The sequence below is a fragment of the Corvus cornix genome, chromosome 1A (assembly GCF_000738735.6).
Source record: "Corvus cornix cornix isolate S_Up_H32 chromosome 1A, ASM73873v5, whole genome shotgun sequence".
In the NCBI taxonomy this organism is placed as follows: Eukaryota; Metazoa; Chordata; class Aves; order Passeriformes; family Corvidae; genus Corvus; species Corvus cornix.
Window position 1 is genome coordinate 39,444,179 of NC_047057.1, and position 20,431 is coordinate 39,464,609.

General features: G+C 36.0%; 1 protein-coding gene across 10 annotated transcripts in view; it reads right to left on the reverse strand.

The window, feature by feature from the left end:
- Positions 1-20,431, reverse strand: part of PPFIA2 (PTPRF interacting protein alpha 2) — a 296,049-nt gene that overhangs the window by 103,583 nt on the left and 172,035 nt on the right. For all 10 annotated transcript variants that reach the window (XM_010413748.4, XM_010413749.4, XM_010413746.4 and 7 more), the window contains 2 exons: positions 15,418-15,519; positions 5,343-5,507 (listed from right to left, as the gene is read on the reverse strand). In XM_010413748.4, coding sequence (XP_010412050.1) covers positions 5,343-5,507; positions 15,418-15,519 — 267 coding nt within the window. The remainder of the gene's footprint in view (positions 1-5,342; positions 5,508-15,417; positions 15,520-20,431) is intronic.

A 20,431-nucleotide genomic window follows, 5' to 3' on the forward strand; every position in this document is an offset into this window, starting at 1 on the left:
TTCTGTTTTTTATTCAGTTGTAATGATTTCTAGGAAATATTGTCATCGCTTGCTCTTTTATAAACAATTCCATGTATATTCATATATAGTATCACAAAATATTTCATAGTGCTGTCTTACATTAGTTCCACAACTTTTCATTGCATGAAAAAAAACGCAACAAAGAAAGATATCAGCTACTTAGCAGTGGTAAGAGAAGTATTTGAGAACTGTAGCATTAAGAAGGACAGGGTGAATAACTGAAGGGAGGTTTTCACTTTACAAATACTGCTGCGAATTTCAACTGACTTGTGCAATAGCAAAGGCCATAAGAAATGTTAAGTCAGAATTTCACATTGGTCCTACTCCCAATCACTCCTTTCTAGTGTTTAAAACTTCACATTTTTTTTAACAATGCTTGTTGTTTGTGAGATATAACCTAACCTTATACTTAGGTATAACAGTTGCTGAATTTAACTTCTGATATGCTGAAAATGTAAAATTGCTAGCAGAACTGCCCATGTGCTTTTTTATTGTATTTCTGAAAATGTTAGAATAATTAGATATACAAAATTTTTTTGAAAGTATGTATAGTTTCTGTCAAATTACATTTCTAAATAATAATAATGATAATAATAATAATAATAATAATAAATATGGTTAGTGTGGTACCAATTTCATTTGCTGTGACACAGCTTATCCAAGAAGACATAATGAAATTTCTCTGAGGGACACATAAAATGGTGAATATTTCTAAACTAAATTCAGTCTTTGATTATCCTCATGCCCTAAAGCGAAAATTCTCCCAAAATACACTAAAACTGCAAAAATAGTCTGTAAAGACTTTTGTTTGGCGCTGCTAAGATCTCATAAAAATAATGGGGTAAGACTAAAAGCATATTCTTACTACAGCCTACTTACTAGGAGGTACCTACTGGGTTCAGCCAAACAGGACTGTCTCTCACACAGGAAGGTCATGACAAGCTTTCATTCTCCAGGGTTGGGGTATGGGGATAATGAGACGGATGCTGAAGGAGCTGTCAGACACTGAAATAACTGCAATGATAGCCATGTTTTCTCAGAATAATGCAATCACAGCTGTGATCTCTCTGTGGTGATCTATCTTTTGGACAAAAGGTAAAAGCAAAGCCCAGGTTTCACGTAATATATAGAAAGCCAATAGGCTTTGAAAAAGGTTAAGGTATCATTCCAGATTCTTTCCATACTTAAGTAGGCCTGCCTAGAAATGGATATATTTTATTTCTCACTTTCCAATCTGTTAGTAGGTTTCATTGCATTTTGTTATAGTAATGAGGATGGTTTTGTAGTTTTTGTACTGTGCATGTAGCAATCCTTTAATGATCAGTCAAGTTTTGTGGCAGAGCTTGTTACCCTTCAGGATGTTTTAGTGTAGGAAGTGAAAACATGAAAGAAAATTTGCATTTAGGAAGAATTTTAATATTTTCTTCATATTTTTGTTAGTTTAAAGGGCAAAAATTTTATGAAAATATTTTGTTATGCTTTTCCAAGAATGTAACAGCTACATTAATAGTTTCAGTGTCAAAATTTTTTTGTGAAGAAAAAAATTAAAGTTTTCATTATTCATTTGCAAAGAATCATGATACATTTCCAGTGCACTTTTGACAGGTTTTATTACTCTTTATCCATTAACCTACTTCAGCTTTGTGTGCATTTTCTGATTTATTTTGCTGTGACATCAGTGTATCATATATCATGGTTTTTTGCCTCAGTTTTACTGTGAGGTTCTGCCTGCAGGCCTCCCTGAGCACAGCAGCAGAGTCTGTGCGAGTGAAGCATTACCCACAATACAGGAAGACAAGACATACATAAGCCAAAGACAGTAGATTGACTCCATGCAAGGATGCCAAGAGACTTGATCAGTTCATCATAGTTAAGGCCTTTTTCAACTTTGAAAGTAGTGGAAGTGAGGGAGATTCCTCATGAGTGGAAAACTCAAAAATGTTGTGTCCATCATCATGAAATAGAGGAGTTATCCTGGGAAGATCCAGGAAAGTACAAGCTGGCCAATGCAGGTAAGGTTATAGAGCAAATCTTCCAAGAAGCATTTTTGGGCACATAAAAGGACAAGATGGTGACTGGGGAGAGCCAGTGTGGCTTTGTCAAAACCAAATGGTATCTGGCCAACCTTACTGCCTTGCATGATGAGAGGAGTGGCACCACGGATCAGAAGAGAACAGTGAATGTGTTTTACTTTGCCTTACTGAGGTTTTCTGCAAGATCTTCCATTTATCCCTAGAGAAAATTGAGAGATAAGAATTGGTGAAATGGATTCCATGGTGCATAGAAAATTGACTGGACTGCAAGGTTCAGAGGTTTGTGATCAGTAACACAAAGTCCGTGTGGCATCCCATTGCCACAAAAGGCATAACCGTAGGGAATGAGGCAGGCTTTGGGAAGAGAAAGCAGTTTTGCAGAAGAGACCGAATGGTGAAAAAGGCCAGCACACTGTTTGGCCAATGGGTTGGAGGAAATTATTATTTTCCTCCAGACTTTTGAGGCTGCATCTGGTTTCAGACTTCCTGGTAGAAGAAAGATATTGGCAGATTTCAATGAAGGCCCACAAAGTTGGCCATGGGCTGGTCATAGCATATGAGACAGGCTGAGAGAGCTGGGTCTGGTCAAAGTGAAGAAGGAAAGGTTTGTGGGAGATCTCATTGCTGTCTACAACCAGCTAACCAGAAGCTGTGCAAGAAATAAAGCCAGCTTCTTCTTGCAGATGCGGAGTGGCAGGACAAGAGGGAACAGATACAACACTCAACAACAGAAACTCCAGATAGCTATTATGGGAAAAAATTACAGTGAGGGTGATGAAACACTGAAATATGTTTTCTGCCTAGAAATATTCAGAAGTAATGGGACAGGACCCTAAACAACCTGAAACAGTTGGCCATGCTTTGAGCAGGAGGTTGGGCCAGATGTCTCTGAGGAGGTCCAACCCACATTGTTCTACTAATCCCTGAAAACCTTCAATGCATTTTTACAGGTGGATTGATATCTTATTTCTGAAGGGTCTGAAACAAATCTAACTTACATAGTTTTTCTGTCACCATGCAGAATCTATGACTCACATGCCATAAAAAATTTTTAGCACATTTGGGCGCATGCAGCCTTTTTTACTTTCATTATTTTTAAATAAAAATCACCATAATGCTGACAATTTGTGAAGGCATTATATTATCAAGTATCTGGGCGATATATGCAATGTCTTTGATCCAATCCTTCCAGAGACACTGTAACAAAAACAGGTATTTTTATATAGGATATGTACTTGAAAATAATATGTGCTGGATTTATAACAAATTATTTTAAAATAATTTATTAAACTGCTTTATTGACTTATCTCAGAATGTTTTATAGTAAAATTATGATTTATTGCAACAATATAAAAAAGGTTCCACACATAGGGAAAGAGCATGTAGGAAAAAGTAATTTTGACCAATCAATTTTATAACTTGTTTTATAATGGAGCACATCTTCTGTTAACATGATTGCAGATGGTTGACTTTTCTACAGCGATAATTGTCATTACCACTGGGACAAGCATCAATTAGATGCATAAAATGTCTACCTGTGTCATTCCAAAATTTTTTAATGTGCTGAATACTGATTTTAACCAGTTACATTTAAAATAATGTAAAGATAGATTTTCAACAATGTAAATAAAAGTTTTCTATAATATAAGCCAAAATATTACATGTAGCTTCAATCTAATTCTGTACAATGATTTTCAAAATGGGATGTAAAATAAACCGCATAGTACCAAAACACTAAGTGTTCAAAAAGGAAGATATGTAAGAGGTACACAACTGTTGAATAATCAGAATCTATTTCAGGTTTAGTTCGTACTATTTCTCATACTTTTCCAACACAATGTCAAAAAGTATAAAAGCTGGAGAGTTCCCTACCCTAGTTTATCGATTTTTAAAGCTGGATGAAAGATGAAAGCTCAGACCATAAACCACATCAATCCTCAAAAGATCCTTTTAATAATACAGGATTTTTAAAGTCTTAATGACATCCAAAAGCTTTTTACAGTGGCTATAAGTCATTATATTTCCTTTTCTAGATTTTCTTTAAAGATGCTTTCATGATATCTGAGTAGACCATATAACCCAAAAGATATACTTAAACACACAACAAGTTTTGATTTAGTCTAAGTTCCTTAAATTTAACTTTGAACCTGATAGTTAACCCAGCATGACTCATAACCCACAGTGTCTCATCCCTTCATTACCAATGATATATATATTACTATATATCTACAGCTAACTCAGTTCCTTAAACATATTCAACGTTCTGAGTATATTTCTGAGTTTAAAAAAGGTGAATTTATTACTGTGAGACCATTAAACTGGCTCTATACAATGCAGCTCATCTGTGCAGTCAATGGTTTCAGACGCTGTGCTGCACAATGTCATCCCTGCTTACCTAACCATCTCAAACAGCAGCAGCAATGAGCAAATCAGCCAAATCAGACCCCTTAATGAACAAGGTTCTTTGCTCACGAGCCGTTTCTCACATGCTCCCTGCATATGTAGTTCTGAGGCACTTACTAATTCAGACACATCACCTTCTGGGCATATTGTTTCTAGACATGAACTAGATTCTGAATTCATGTATGCGATACTCAAGGTGATAATTGATAGTTGTACAAAGCTTGTTTCACATGAAATAGTCTTTCCAGCACAGGATACATGAGGAATGCAATGGAAAGACCCTCTTAATTAGCATGACTTGATGCAGTTATCAGTGGTTTTTACCTTGATTCTGCAGGCCCTTCATTACCTCTGATAATGAAGAACGTAATACTTATATTAGGTTAGGTTACTTGTAAAGGGAACATTGTCCTTATGTAGCAAAGGCTAAAAAGACCTCCGAAACGTAGATTTTCCTAAAAATATCTAAGAGCCAAGTTCCCTTATGTAGTCAGGAACATCTCATTCTGCCTCTCTGTTTGTTTTCAAAATTTGTGACATACTTACATTTTCATGGCCATAACTTAAAAGCACATTTTACACCCAATAAATTCCACAGGGTCATCTTTATTTAGTGCTAAATAGGAGAAGCATGTCTGGTAGGGGTGAGATTTGCTTAATTTGAAAAGTCACTTCTATTGTCTACAAAAGATAGCTGAAGTGACCTCAAGTGCATTACAGCTATTGGCCAGACATTCTTACGGATTTCTCTGGATACCTGTAAATGCTCTAAGTGCAGGATTTATTCCAAGGAGTAAACAAACAATGCTGTTGTTCTGCTGCATCATAAAGCACAATTAAGCAAGTTAAAGAGTGTATTTAGTAAGCTTTTTTCTCATACTGTACCTTTTCATCCAAAGCCTTGTGGTGCTCAAACAGAGATTTCAGAGCTTTGAGGACCTCAACTTCACTGGAAACTCCTGAGGGAGACTGTGCTTGCCGTTTCACCACTGTCATCCTCAGGGACCTTTCGTGTCTCGAGACAAGGCACTCCAAATGCTCCAGTAACAGCTATTGGATTTGAAATAAAAAGTTATTAATTTCTGTGCACCTAAATGCCACAGAAATTCTAACTACAAAGTGGATGATAGCAAACAGCAATTTTCTTGGCAACCTCATTGTAGGAGAGATTGCTGGAAGGATTAACAATATTATTTCATGTTTCTAAATCAGATGGAATAAATGAAAAAATAGAAAATCTACTCATGATTTCACTTAAAACTCTGCTATGAAAAGCAAGAACAACAAATCACTAAGCATAGAATCATTAAATTTAGCTAAATTAATCACATATTTTTACAGTATTATTTGTAATGGTAGTTGATGAGCATTGACAACCAAGTAACCACCAAAGACAGTCTAAAGAATCATGCAAAAATATTAAATAGATTTACAATTAATTCAGCCTAACTTTAACATATTTCAATTTCTCTTGAAACTAACTCAACAAAATATGTAAAAGTGAACAGTATATTTTACTAGATTTATAAGACTACGCATTAGAACTGTTACAGCTAATGGCGTTCGTCACTAGCACAAGCTTTGAAATGTTCATTGTCTCTTGTATTACAAACACAATGGAAATCAGAGAAGTCCATAAATATCTGTAAAATAGACTATAAATAACATACTGTAAAAACATAATATAATTAGTTTTCATTATTACTCTGAGGTTAAAGGAAAAATTAAAATGGTATGTTGATGTTTTATAGACAATTCCCCATTTGTCTATACATTCATAGGGCTACCACTGCTGTTCTTAAAAGGCTGAACATTAAAGAGACTTGGTTAGCTGTAAGGTTAAATCAGGGTAGCTAAATTCATGAATCAGAATGCATGTTAAATGCATTGTAATTACAACAAACAATTATATCTAAGTCATTGAACTGGAAATCTGAAAGTTACTTGGATAATTGCTTATTATTTCTCCTTTGATGTGGTTCTTAATATAGCTACTATTTGTAAATATGTATATTTATCTGTAATCCACAAATATTCTCAGTCACATAATGGTTTTTATTCTTACATGAATTGATAGATATAGAAGAGCAAAAGCAGAGGGCAATTGCATTAGAGACATAGTATGTTGATATTATATTAAGTCAGGAATGATTATTGTTCAGTGTCATCTTTGCATCAAACATGGTTCTCATGTTTAGGTTTGCACCTGGTTATTATGTTACAATAACTATATTCTTCACAAAAAGTAGTGAATGCATATGTGAACAATGTTAGTACAATGAGAGTTGTAACTACTCCCTGCAATTCAAGAAAGGAGGGTCTCCCTATAATTTCTGAATCCAAGTGGTGGCCTGTATTTATCAAAAGCAAATGAACAAGAAGCTTTCTCATCCTTGGAGGGCTGACAGCAGATATAGGTGGATTTTTAATTATTTGAAGCAGTCCAAAGTAGCACAAAAGTTTGAAGAGACCTCTTAATGATAGAGCCATCAAGCATTCAGTATGGGGCTGTGGGAAGTTTGCAAACTAAATGAGAACAGAATATTTTCCAAATATTTACAGAGTATTTCTGTTCATAGTAGCTCTTAAATAAATAGTTAATTGCTATGATGAATAGAACTGAATTGCTGTGTTTTGGTCTAAATTCTTGTATCTTCATGGTTTTTCTAGGCCATCTAGTTTATCTGGGAAAGAGCTGGAGGAAAGCAAGTCAATAGCTGATTTCTAACTCTGCAACTTACTCTCTGCCCTGTCTCTTCAAAGAGTCTGTGAGGACATTTCCTTCTCTGTGCAGCCTGACTGTACCCCACTTCATAGCCCCGGGGTAGCCAGAATCTGACTCTAATCCATATTGTGCACTTAGATTTTCCCACAGTCATTCCCATGTCCTGGATGATTCTATTAGAGCCTGGCTCATCCTGATCTGTTCTCTTTGTGCAGAAACTTTTCAATGCATCATAGCTACATCTGGATCAGTCTAAATCCAGCCAAAAAGCTACAGATTTCTGAAGAAATTGGGATAAAAGGGAAAACATTGATCCACAGTTGACTTTTAATATGGCCATTCCTTCCATAGGTCTGTAGTTGTCTAATGCTCAAACTGATAGCCACTAAAGAAGTCCAGAGTAATAAAACCTTGGCAAACTTTTTTTCAGCCTGACTCTGAGCAAATTTCTCATATTTGGTGTCCTACTACCCTAAATGACTTCTCTCCCAGACAAATGCTGTGATGACCAGGGACTTCTGAGATCCTATATGCAAGTCATAGTTGGAAGGGCAGATGGGAAATTCTGGTTTAGGAGAGAAGAAAAGTGATGGTCACATGGAAGAATATTCATGAGAGAAAGAATTACACATAACCTACAGCAGAGAGATAAATAAGGAGCACACAAAAAACCCTTAACATGCATCCAGAACCTCATTTTGAACTGGTGCAGACAGACGATCCCAAAAGGGAATCAGAAGTCAGCACGGACAGAAGACAAGAAACTTGCTAGAGCAAAGGCAGAATGGGGACTGAAGAGAGTCATGAAGAGACACAACCAAGTTCAACAAGGTTTTCAAGTATAAGAGAGCAGAGTGGTGGGCACTCAGAATTTCTAATGGGGTGATTGTGGAGGAACAGTACAGCACTCAAGCTTTTTGCAGAGCTGCAGATAACATATTTAACTTTAGGTTGTTACTGCCATGTTAGAAACATGCATAATACTAAACCAAGGACAATGGTTTATATAATTGTGTTAATATACACAAAAGCTAAGTTTGCTTTTAGCTTAGAACTACCATTTCAGAGGAGAAAAAAACATATGCCAATGTCTGCATACATTTCATAGTTAATAAATCGAGTGCCAAGTGCTGTGTTGCCTATTTTACTGTATACAGATATCCCAGCTAAGTGTCAAAAGACCCATGGAGAACTAAACCACTGCTTGTGGACATTTCATACATTTTCTTTCTGTTCTTTTTGACTCAAGCTGCTAGCAGTCACCCATTCTTCTGGAAAATACCTCTGAACACTGGAATTTTCCTTGCCGTCAGCTCTAGGAATGCCCAAGAAGGCATGTTAACATAGGTTTCTGGTTTGTAAGAATTTCTTATTTTTGCTTTTCAACAAAAATCATCTCTATTTCTTCACAAATTCTGTGAGCACTGCTAACAGCAAAACCATCTGAGCAAGGACTACTGTTAACCAGGTCTCTTAGTGCAATATTACTCCCAGTTCTCCTGAAAGGGAAAAAACCCCAGGGGTAGGACATTTGACTGTGACTGAGAACCTGATAGTAAATCCTTGCCCCTTGCTCTGATGAAATGTTAGAGTCACAGAATAATAGAATTTTTTAGGCTGGAAAAAACCTCTAAGATCATCAAGTCCAAACGCTAACCCAGCACTACCAAATTGTCCACTAAAAAAGTGCCCAAGTGCCACATCTACACATCTTTTAAACATCTCTAGGTATGGTAACTCCACGATTTCCCTGGGCAGCCTGTTCCAATGCTTGATAACCTTCTTAGTGAAGCAATTTTCCCTAATACTCAACCTAAACTTCCCCTGGTGTAACTTGAGGCTATTGCCTCTTGTCCTATCATTTGTCACCTGGGAGGAGGGGCTCACCCCCACCTAGCTACAGGTGTAGAGTGATAAGTTCTCCCCTGAACCTCCTTTTCTCCAGGATAAACACCCCCAGCTCCCTCAGCTGCTCCTTGTAAGACCTGTGCTTCAGACCTTTCACCATTTTTGTTGCTCTACGTTGGACATGTAACAATAGCTGCTGTTTTATTCAACTTTTCCCCAATTAAAATTATATTTTAAAAAGGGATAATAGATCTTCCCTGCTTCTCTGGGAACAGCAAATGTCAACAACACTGACAGAATTATGAAGTGTCTCAGGGCTACAATGACAGGGGAAGGGAATATAAACATAAAAAATTGACATTGACGATGATGATGTTTCCAACAAACGTTTAACATCTGAAGGAAATCACAATAACTTGTGGGCATGCTGAAGACTTTCCTCCCCAAATGTAGTTCAAGAATTAATATTGCAAATAGTTGTGAGAACATCACAAGATTTTATTATGAAATAACATTGTAACAATGCTGGTAATTAATTTAAACTACAAAAATGTTAGAAACAGGTTTAGGGAATTTCAGTAAGCTGCAATTAAACTCTGGCATTAATAGTGATCATGGGCTGCTGAGCATTTTCTGCTCCCTCACACTATGTCAAGCTGTTACAGTTGTCAAGCACTCAGAGGGACAGGCATCTTGCAGAGAAAAGAAGATGAAGATCAACAGCAGCAGGTAGGACAGAATCACCCACGCATCATTGCTATGCTTTTCCTACTGGAAAGCATAAGCTTGACAATGAATGATGAAATAATCTGACAAGGGAGTTTTATGCTGGGCAAATTTTAGGATGCTCAAGATGCCATGCTGATAACTGTATCTTATGTAAATAAGATTGTTTCTGGAGCTCTGGACTTTTTGTAAGCATAAAAAAAGTATAAAAATAATTATTTAAAGACTGAAAAGTGCTCTGGTGCATATTTTTTGAATTAATGTAGCATCTTTAAAGTGCTAATTATAACTAAATGAAAAAGAAGAGAGAAAATTTTTAGAATATACCCAGCTTCCCGTATTTCACAAATCACTTACAAAGCACTAGTGGAAGAGATTGATTTCTTTGAAATGGAAATGCATGGTTAGATTTAATGGTATAAACTACATCAGTGTAGGTTATCACCTATTCTGTTATACTACACCATCGTGACTACATGGACACTGATTTACATATAGAAAATTAAAGAAGTTAAAACATTCATTTTTAGGAATGATGGCTCAATAAGTTGAAATTAGTGTGACTCAATAGAGTTTGCTATTACAGGACCTCGATTTTAATCAGTATAAAATATTTTAACTTACATTATTTTCAAAAAACTTGTTTGTAAAGAAAGTTCACAGCAGGATAACAAATGGAGAAATTAAAGAATCAGCAGATGGTGATGGAGAGAAAAGGAGATCAATAAATAATGAATACAGGGAAAAAAACATAAAAGGCTTTTAGTAAAATGAGACAGCCTTAAGGTATTCCTTAGAGGAATGGGGTAACCCACTAAAAAGACAATTCTCTTTTGAGGTCCAGCTTAGAATTTGTCACCAATACAGGAAAAACTGAATTTTCTTTCAGTCTGTATTTAGAACTCACATTGTTCAGTGAACTTCCATCTCTGGTGTGAGCAGAGAACACAAGTAAAATAAGCAGACATGGGGTTGAAGACTATCTCTAAAATCAGTTACAAAATCAGTGATTTTCTTTGTCGTTGTTCCACAGTGATGGAAACCACTTTTCACCTGTGGTCAGCTGATGTGACCTCCAACAGCTACACTGGTAAATTAACAGTGAAAATCTTTCTCTGGAAAAACAAAGTTACAGCCCAGCTACTGCAGTATGTCCATGTCTGTCCTTCTGTACAGAAACCAAAATGCAAGCAGCCTAAAACCTTAACGAAATCACACATATGGGAAACAAAGGTATGAAAGAAAATGAAATGATTGGGATAATGATACAAAGTAATAGGAAGGGGTTTTATAAGAATAATGAATACAAATATAATAACTATTAGACTACACAGATTACCTGAAAACACAGGTATTAAATAACTATATATTACATTTACTATCTGTTGTCACACTACTTACTGACAGGAGTTCTTTTTCTTGAAAGAAGAGACACATGAATCTACAAGATAGTTAATAATATTGAGGCAATTATATGTTTTTCCATTTGCAGAACTTTAGGAGACAGATATATTTATTTTCATGTGTATAGGGTTTTTTGACTGTAAGAACTCCTCATGTTTAAAAAAAAAATAGAGTACCTGATTCATTTTCAGCACCTATTAAGTGGATTTAATTAAAAGGTCCTATGAGAAAATGAGCTAAAGTAGGTAAAACCTTGCTTTAAAATATATTCTCAGAGTTTCCCAACAGAGTAGAAGGGAATTTAAATCATAGAATACAGGGTTAAGTTCTGATCTGTAGGTATTATGAGACTGCAGTGGATAATTGAAGATGTTTCATAAACCATTCCATAAGGAATTGAGACAGAAAGATATGAATAAAATTAGATACAAGTCAGCCTTGTTCACTTTAATAAGTGCTTTATCTCCTAAGGCATGAAGCAAAAGAGAGTTGATGACACTGGTACTGCTGTTTCATTTGTGAACACAGGTTTAATTTTTTTGTTTCTAAACTGTTAGAACTAGAATATTTCAGACCAATTTAAGTAAAAAAAAATATTCTATATTCAAAAAGTATATGTATGGGTCTGGTCCTTTTTTGTTGTTGTAGGGAAAAATCCACAATCAGATTAATCCATATCAGTATTGTAACATTTTTTCACCTACCAAACCAACCCCCAAATTTTCTCATAATAATATCCTGATCTAATAAGTTAAACCTATGGAGTTTTTCCACTTTTAAGGAATACAGACTGAGACAAAAAAAATCTTTCCATTTTAATTTAAATAGCCAAGGTAGTATGATTTTATAATTTCCATTAAATAATATGCTAGATCACACTGACTCTTCTTCCAGCTTCACAAAAGATGCTATCTTTCCACATGCTATAGGTAATCATTCTATATAGAGAATATCCAGAGAAATAACTGTAAGAGTTTTTATTAAAATATTTTTATATGTTTTAAAAGTCCCATACAATGGTCTTCCAGAGAGAACCTGTCTGTCTTCCTGTCAGCAATGCCTCACAATCAGTGCTCCCACACCTTCTATCAAAACAGCAGAGTGTCGTGTATTGATGGATTAAGTTGCCAGCTACGTTCGTAACTTGAATATATTTCTACTGTAATATGTCAGAAAAAGTTAATTATCATATGGAATAAAAATACACATTCAACAGCAAATGCTTAAGAATGCTGCTAGAAGGATTGAGTAGGGATTTGATTAAATATTGGGGTAAGGTTTAATTTCTGTCATTTTGGCTGAGATCTGAAGTGTATGTGTCCCAAAAAATGTAATTCCATCATGGTCTCTCTCTAATACATGTGACCATCAGGGTCTAGCTTGGCGTAGAGTGGGAAATCAGGATGGGAAATCAGTTTTGTGTTTTGTTTGTTTATTTATGCAATTAGCAAAAATTCTCTGAGGCTGTTGCCAGGTAATAAAGAAAAACATAGCTGTGGGTCTAGAGTAAAGAAAATACTGCCAGTCAGGCATAATTGAAAATGCAAAGGGAACCTGGAAGGCTGCTGTGTACTCAGGACCTGACAGAATTGCCACTTTCATGCCTTTCTGCTGATATTCAGTTTGAAGCAAAACAAATCAAACAATATCTTTTTTGCTGTTACCCCAGGGAAATAAAAGACAATGGATTAAAAAATTCAGAAGTTGTAATTCAGAACTGAGCCTTTTCATTTAAAAGCAGTAGGAAGTTCTACTTAGGACATAGTGGTGTCTGTAGTAGTTCCACCACTATGGGTGGTTATGCATGAGTGTGTCCTCGGGGCTCAGGTGACCCTCATTAATGTAGCCAAGGGCTAGAGCTAGCCATCTAGGGCTGGCTCAAGTGTGAGCATTAAAGGGAAGGACAAAAGATGCATTATTTGGACTAACTTTATATGTGAGAAAAGACATTTAATTTTCTCACTGCGAAAGTGTATCAGTGGTCCTCCAAATATTATTTTATTAGAATCCTCCTTCTAAATTAACAGAAAAATTTTGGAGCAATTTTTTCTCTTACAAAATATTAATGCTGTTTTGCATTAATAACACCATAAATCTCAGTTTGCAAAAGGGCCTCTTTATAGGCAATGCCTTCACAATGAATGCTGCTAGAAATCTCATCACTAGCACATAATCAACACTGTATGTTGAAAACAACAGCTTTGCATCCAAAATGCTCTCCCTATCAAAGGAGAGTCCCTATAGAAGGCAGCATGAATATACAGCCAGCTCTGGGACATATTGTAGTATATGGTAGCTTAAAGCCTGGCAAGAACACAAATATGACATGAGGGGGTGATAACTTATTAATGAAAATGCTAGGGGTCTGGGTAAGGCATGTCTCTGAATTTTTTCTCTCTCCTGCTCCATTAATACTTGGACTCTATCTTCCCCTTGTTTGCTGTACCATCTCCTGCATTCCATATATTTTTTCATAGCCTAAACATTTTGAACTCCAATACCTAACTTCATCTTCATTTTGAAAACACACTTTTAGAATTTACTAATTTTAACTGCAAGGAGTTGCAAGGATTATCACACTATAACTCCCATTTGTTGATATTAGGTCTCCTGGAAAACCTCTTACCAATTCTTGTTTTCTGTAGCACAAGAAACATAAGAATGCATGATCTTTAAGCTTCTTGCTCTGTAAAGAAACTGCCTATGACAGAGATTAGTCTGACTTAGGAGGTGACTTACAGTTGAGTCATCTTCATTCTCTCTCACAGTTCTTTGGAGAGTGACTATCTTTGGCTACTAGGCTGTCTTGGAATTTTTGCTAGTCTGCACTGCTTATATCAGGCCCACACTAGGTATTGATGCACTGCAGTTTTAATACACTAAAGATGGTGTTCAGTGGACTTGGTAGTGAAATGAATAAAGCTTTTTTTAATTAAATACTAAAGTAATACACATGTAGGAGTTACTGATAATTTAAGTAGCTATAGAAAGTCTTTTCTTCAGCTGAAATGATTTGCTAAACCTGGAAAATGCAGTGCAATTCCTACATGTTTCTCGCGATTAATTAATTAATCAATTAATGGGAGAAAAAGTAGGTCTCACCTGTACCTCCTGTAAGGTTTTCCAAACCCATCACTTCTAAGAATTTTGTGCTAAATGTGATCATTTCCTGAACATCCAGGAAAGCATAGAAGTAGATGGGTCAGCTTTGCCTCTTTGTAGGCATCTGTTTCATCTGTCCTCCCTTGAATTTCTGAACTCTATAGCACCTTGGTGCTATAGATGGAAAGAAGAAAGCGGGGAGAAAGGCCCTTTCTCAGGTCTTCTGTCATATATATTGTTAGATTCCCTTCAGAATGTAAGTTAGCTGACAGAGATGTTATCTGAGCAGAGGAGGAAAACAGGAAAAGTTACACAGTTCACAGAAGAATGAAATACGGATAGGAGAATTCATCCTTGGTGTTCAACCTCTGAGATGTATTTTGTATGTTCATTACCAGCCTGACTCCTGCCTGATCTGAGACTACTCCATCTCTTTTCTCCCACCTTGCCATAACACCATAAAGTCTCCTCTGCTACCCTCTTGTGTTTCTTGATCAATTCTGCCTTTGCCCAGACACTTTTATGTGCAAATTATTTTATTCTGAAAATGATTCTGTACATCATTTGAGAATTTTCAGAAGGTGCTGTCACATATATTCTTGTTCCCGGACAGAATAATATCTTCTGATTGAAGCAGGACATGATAAATTTCAGGACTGAATCTTGTCCCCCTTCAGCTGTATGGCAAATGACATTTACTTCAAGGGTCACACGGCTGCATGTAGACTAAATAACAGACTGCCTGTGGTATGTGCAGCACCCTTCATCTCATCCTTATTCAGATCAAATCCAAGGCACAAGGCAAAACTGGGTCTGTTGTAACCTTGCCTTTTGCCTTGATAGGAGATGCAGATATGTGCAGGCTACTTAGGTTTGGAAGGCTGCATGAGTCCCTTGCTTTAGAAGACATTTAAACTGAATGACCTTACCATGTTACATACTAAATCTCCTCTAACTGTAATTGTTTGTATTATATCTGGCTAATACACGCATTTCCTCCAGGACTGTAGCATAGTAGACATATCCTGCTACTTAGAACCTCCTTCACTCATGAAAATGCTGGATTTTTTTGTCTTATTCATACAAATGAAGATCTAGATTTATACTTAAGTTTACAAACACATGATATCTAGAAAATGTCTGCTGTATACTTACTCTTGTGTTGTTTCTTTCAGCTTTTAGTTCTGAAATCTCTTCCTCTTTTTCAAGCAGCTGTTCCCTGCATGTATTTAATTCTTTTGTCAATGCAGCAAATTCCTGTAGAATAAAATTATATATGAAGTTACTCAAGATGTAAGCACTAGGACAATCAAATCCATATGCATTCTAGAGTTTGAGGATTTAAATAATATTTAGAAATCATCAACACAAACTAAAATAGCATATGTAAGCTTCAGCATCTACCAAAATAATTTCAAGTGTAGACATAGGTAATAAAAAGTGACTACTGATTAAAGGTTTGAAAAAAAGAAGAGTCAAAATGACGGCAACATCTCCCATACATAAGTTATCAGAACCACACCAGAAGAAGAACAGAACTGGCCAATTTCATAGCAACAGAGACACCACATTTCACACATAAGGAAGTCCAACTCAACATACCCACTTAGGAGCGTTCTTGCCACTCTATAAGGCAACCTTTGCAATATAGCATGTGAGAAAAAAGTTAAAATCTATCTAATATCAGAATAACATAAGTAATATATGAGTTGTGAAAAAAATACTCTACTTGATATTGAACTTAACTATTAAAATGTATTTGGTCGTTATAGTGAAAGGCTGTGATGACTCAGAACAATATTTTGTAGTTGGAATGAGTTTCCTATGAATTAACATAAAATGAAACTGGATTTTAAGCTGCTCCTGATATTAAGTTTTATGCATGCAACTAATAGGTATTCTGAAAAACATCTTTAAGTTGTCAAAATTTCTATTACAATGTCTTGCATTTACCATTGCTGTAACTCTTCAACAATACACATAAATTTTTGTCTATACAAAGGGCAGTCATAGAGTTGTCATTAATTTCAATAAGGAAAAGGCTTCACTTCATATGTGTTTACTTTTGACAGGCATAAGATATACTAAATTGTAGTGGTTAATTTTATCCTTTACAGCAGAAAGATTCTACATGTCTCACAAAAACAGTAAGGTAAAGGAAGAAAAACCTTTAAATTTGTGATCATATTTTGAGAAAAAAAAATGTCTTGAACAGCATTGATGTTAACAAAGATGTATACATATTTTAAAATATTAGGTTAATTTCAGTTTGACCAAAACAGTCAGGGCTTAAGAGCCCACCAGCCCACAATCAGGCAGTTAAACTGCACTCCAAGAGAAAGCAGTCCAATAAAAAAACATGTCCAGGTGGTTTATCTTATCAGTCAGAAGGATGAAGCTGACACTAAATCTATTTATTTAAGACAAAAGCTAACAATGATGTCAAAAGGGCTTGGTTTGCTGCTTCTCCTCAAGCTGCAGAAAGTAGCTTTTATCTGAACTAAATAACTGTTCAACAGAAGTTTGGTGGGTATTCCTTGTCTTGGTCTGTTTTAGTCAAGTTTTTAAATAGTTAACAGTATATGTTATTATATATTAAACATTATTAAAATAAATTTCAAGTGATATTCTGACAACATGTAACTAAGGGTGCATTTTTTTTTCATTTTTCTGCAGCTGGAACTGGAGGCACAGTAGACCTCCATTCAAATTGCATGGTAAGAAAGAAAGCGTTGTTCTGATATCCTCAACAGATTTAGACACTGGCTATTGATCACATGAACCATATCATGATGTTTTGTGTCATACCTCCTAATCAGTCTTAGCTTTTTACCTCCTAGTGCTCAGGTACATTTAAGACTACACAGTATACTTTGATGTTAAAACCCTTACCTTAGCTTTGAAAACGAGATTTATATCATAACACTACTCCCTTGCTTTTCAAAAGTATCATTAAAACCTCTGCCTGTAGGTCTTAAGCTAGGATGCAGAAACACCAGTCCAGCAGTGTTATTCTGTTCAGATATTTTTTAAAATCTCTTGTCCTTAAGGTTATAAGTCATATTACATACTGAATGAAAAATCATTGTTAATAGAAAGCCAATGGTCTCAACTCACATTGAATATGGATTTTGAAGCACAAAACCACACATAAACACATTTTTCTCTATAGCCCTACAGGGTGGAGCCCTTGTTACTAATGTCCATACACATGGATTAGTGTCTGTAATACTTTCAGAGTCTTACAGAATAAACTTTCAGTGTAATCTATGGAGTATGTTTTTGCTGTTTATGTTTTCTCATTTCTTTGTATTGTTTCAGTGGGAATTAAAATAGACATTTTGGCATATGCTTGGGCATCCGGATGGGTGACAGGTGGTGGAAAGGATAACAAATGTCATCTGGTGACTTACAGTTCAAGTTCTGAACTACAGTAAGGCAAACCAGTCTGGTGACATGCATTTTTTGCTTTCCTTGGAAACAGAAAAAGATATGTTTATCAAATTGCACATCTTTGCTGTGCCAAGGCAAGCCTACTACCAGTACAGTCCCTAGTGCCTTGGTCAATATAATCTCACATAACGAAGTAATGAAGCTCCTACTAACTTGTTGAGCAGCATGGAATTTATTCTTAGGGTAATTTTGTCTGGTCATCAGCTTGTTTTCCCTTACTTTTAAGCAAATCATTACTCAAATTTCTGCTCTCAGAGAGTCCCATGTCTAATGTAATGTTTTTTCAGCCTCCAAATACCTTCAGCTTATATTCATAATATCTATTAGCATTTACCTTAGCTGGGCTACCTGTGTCCAGTGTTTTAGACCTTGTTACTTGAGTGGCCAACATTGTCCTTTCAAGCCTATTAATTATTCAGTTGCTGCTGCTGCTGCTCTCTGAAATTTCTCTGTGCTTTTGACACACCTGCAGTGCAAGCATTTACAACAAGCAGTCTGTAGCTTCTTCATGTGTCTGTAGCTCAAGTGGCCAACTTCATCTGAAGTACTAGAGACTGCTCATTCATCAAGAGCTTGGAGTTCTCCAAATTGAATGATGGCAGAAAGAGGGCCTTACTCCTTGTGTTTATGTCATGAGCCTTTTACAGGGAAAGTCTCAAAGAAAATGGAGTTTTCCCTAGAGCTTTACAAATTATTATTTCTGTCACATCTGTTTTGATAAATTAATAACTAGGATAACAGCTCACAACTTCCAAATAATACTTCCAAAACTAAATGTAAAACTTATTTTAAAAATAACCAATTTATCCAAGATATCCCTGTGACCAATGCTCCAGGAAACATTTTTTTTCCCACAGGTTCTACACTAAGCAAAGCATATTTTTGTTTTAACATAACACCCAGTTATGTAATAAATAACATAATAATGACCTCTGCTCATGCAATTGCCTCATATGTATATACAGGGATCAAGGGAATACTGTCATTTGGAATTGCTGTTTGCAGCAGAAATCTTGCATGGTCAGTGACCACAACAGTCACTCATACTTTGGGAGCCCTGAAGGTAATATCTGTTGCATAACTAATAGGAGTTGACAGGCACAACTGCAGTTTTAAAGCTCATGTAGAAGTTGTATGGCAGTAAATCTAATTAAGAACTGAAGTGAATTAAAACTCTATGAAAATTATTCAGCTGATTGCACTGGTTTTATACTATACCACGACATCAAGATGTTTGCAATTTTTTTCAAGATAAACAACCTGAGAAAGAGCATTGTTTTTGCCATCTGAATAAACATTATCTCAGAGCCTATCTTAACAGCTGCTTCTTTTTTTGTCTTACTACTTGGCCTATGAAATTAAGCCTTGAAAAGCAATTCAACAGAAATTTGTAGCCACTAAAAGGACCACTAAGAGTTCGCAATAAAAAAATTCAAGGACCTCCCCAGTGAAGCAGCTGAAATACAGCTGGAGCAGAGGCTGGAGGGTGCCTGAGAGAGTGGGATGCCATTGGGACAGGAAGGCTGGCAGCGCTGCCAGATGTGCTGGCAGCAGGACTGGGCAGGGCAGGCGTACTACAGCTCTCTTACCATTGAATTTCTGCCTCTAGGGGCTGGCTCAAGAAATCCTGCTTTCATTGTTTGTTGTTCCCAGGAAAGGCCTGGCAAGATTTATGTTTTATGACCAAATATGCATAAAACATACATAACTAGTCTCCAAGTTGAGGGTATGCCACAGAAATTGAGATCTCATATCTCTGATGCTCATCTGTTCAGAATACGATACAGTCCAAATTGAGCTGAAATGAATACAGTCTCTCATCATCCCCCCAAAAAATACTGAAATAAAGTAGAAATTTTGTAATAGCAATAATAAAAACTAAATGAAAAACACCTAAAATTCAGTTTTGGAGACACAGGAGATTCAGCTTAAAATCTCCTCCTCTGGATTTTCCATCATTAAACCACAATTCATTTCAGGAATGAGTGCATGGACTAATCTCTGAATGGAAAAAAAATGGTAGAGGCTTATAATTTCTATTTTACATTCAACACAAGCTATGTTAACCAACTCGCTTTCCTACAAATTTAGATGTAATTAATTTAACACAGGAAATCACTATATACTACAATTCACTCAGAGTTTTAACCTTTTATTTGTTATGTTTTCATCCAATCCATTTGTGCATGGGCAGAAAAAATAAAAGGTATCTTCTTTCTTTTCTTGTTATTCCTTCATTGGAAATGTTCTTGGAAATTCTCCATGCCTTTTAAATGACCAAGGATTTATTTTAGCAATTTTGTCAGAACACAGACTTCATTCTTGCTGACTCTTATTAACAGGACAAAATACAAAAAAATTCTGAACAGATTTCACTATTTATTTTCTTGCTACAGAGAAGTCATAATAAATATTCCTTGATTCTAAACTAAGTAGAATGCCAGATTTTCCCCATCCCTGGTAGTGTTAATGGCCAGGCTGGATGGGGCTTAGAGCAACTTGGTCTAGTGAGAGGTGTCCTGCCCATGATAGGGGGGTCGGAACTAAATGATCTTTAAGGTCCCTTCCAATTCAGGCCATTCTATGATTCCATGATTCTATGATTTAAACACGTGGGTTTGGTGTCAGTCATCTAAAACATTCATTGTTACATTACTGCTCAAAATCAGAGTTCATTTGCACACAGGCTTTAGGTTTGACATGTACCCTGAAATAA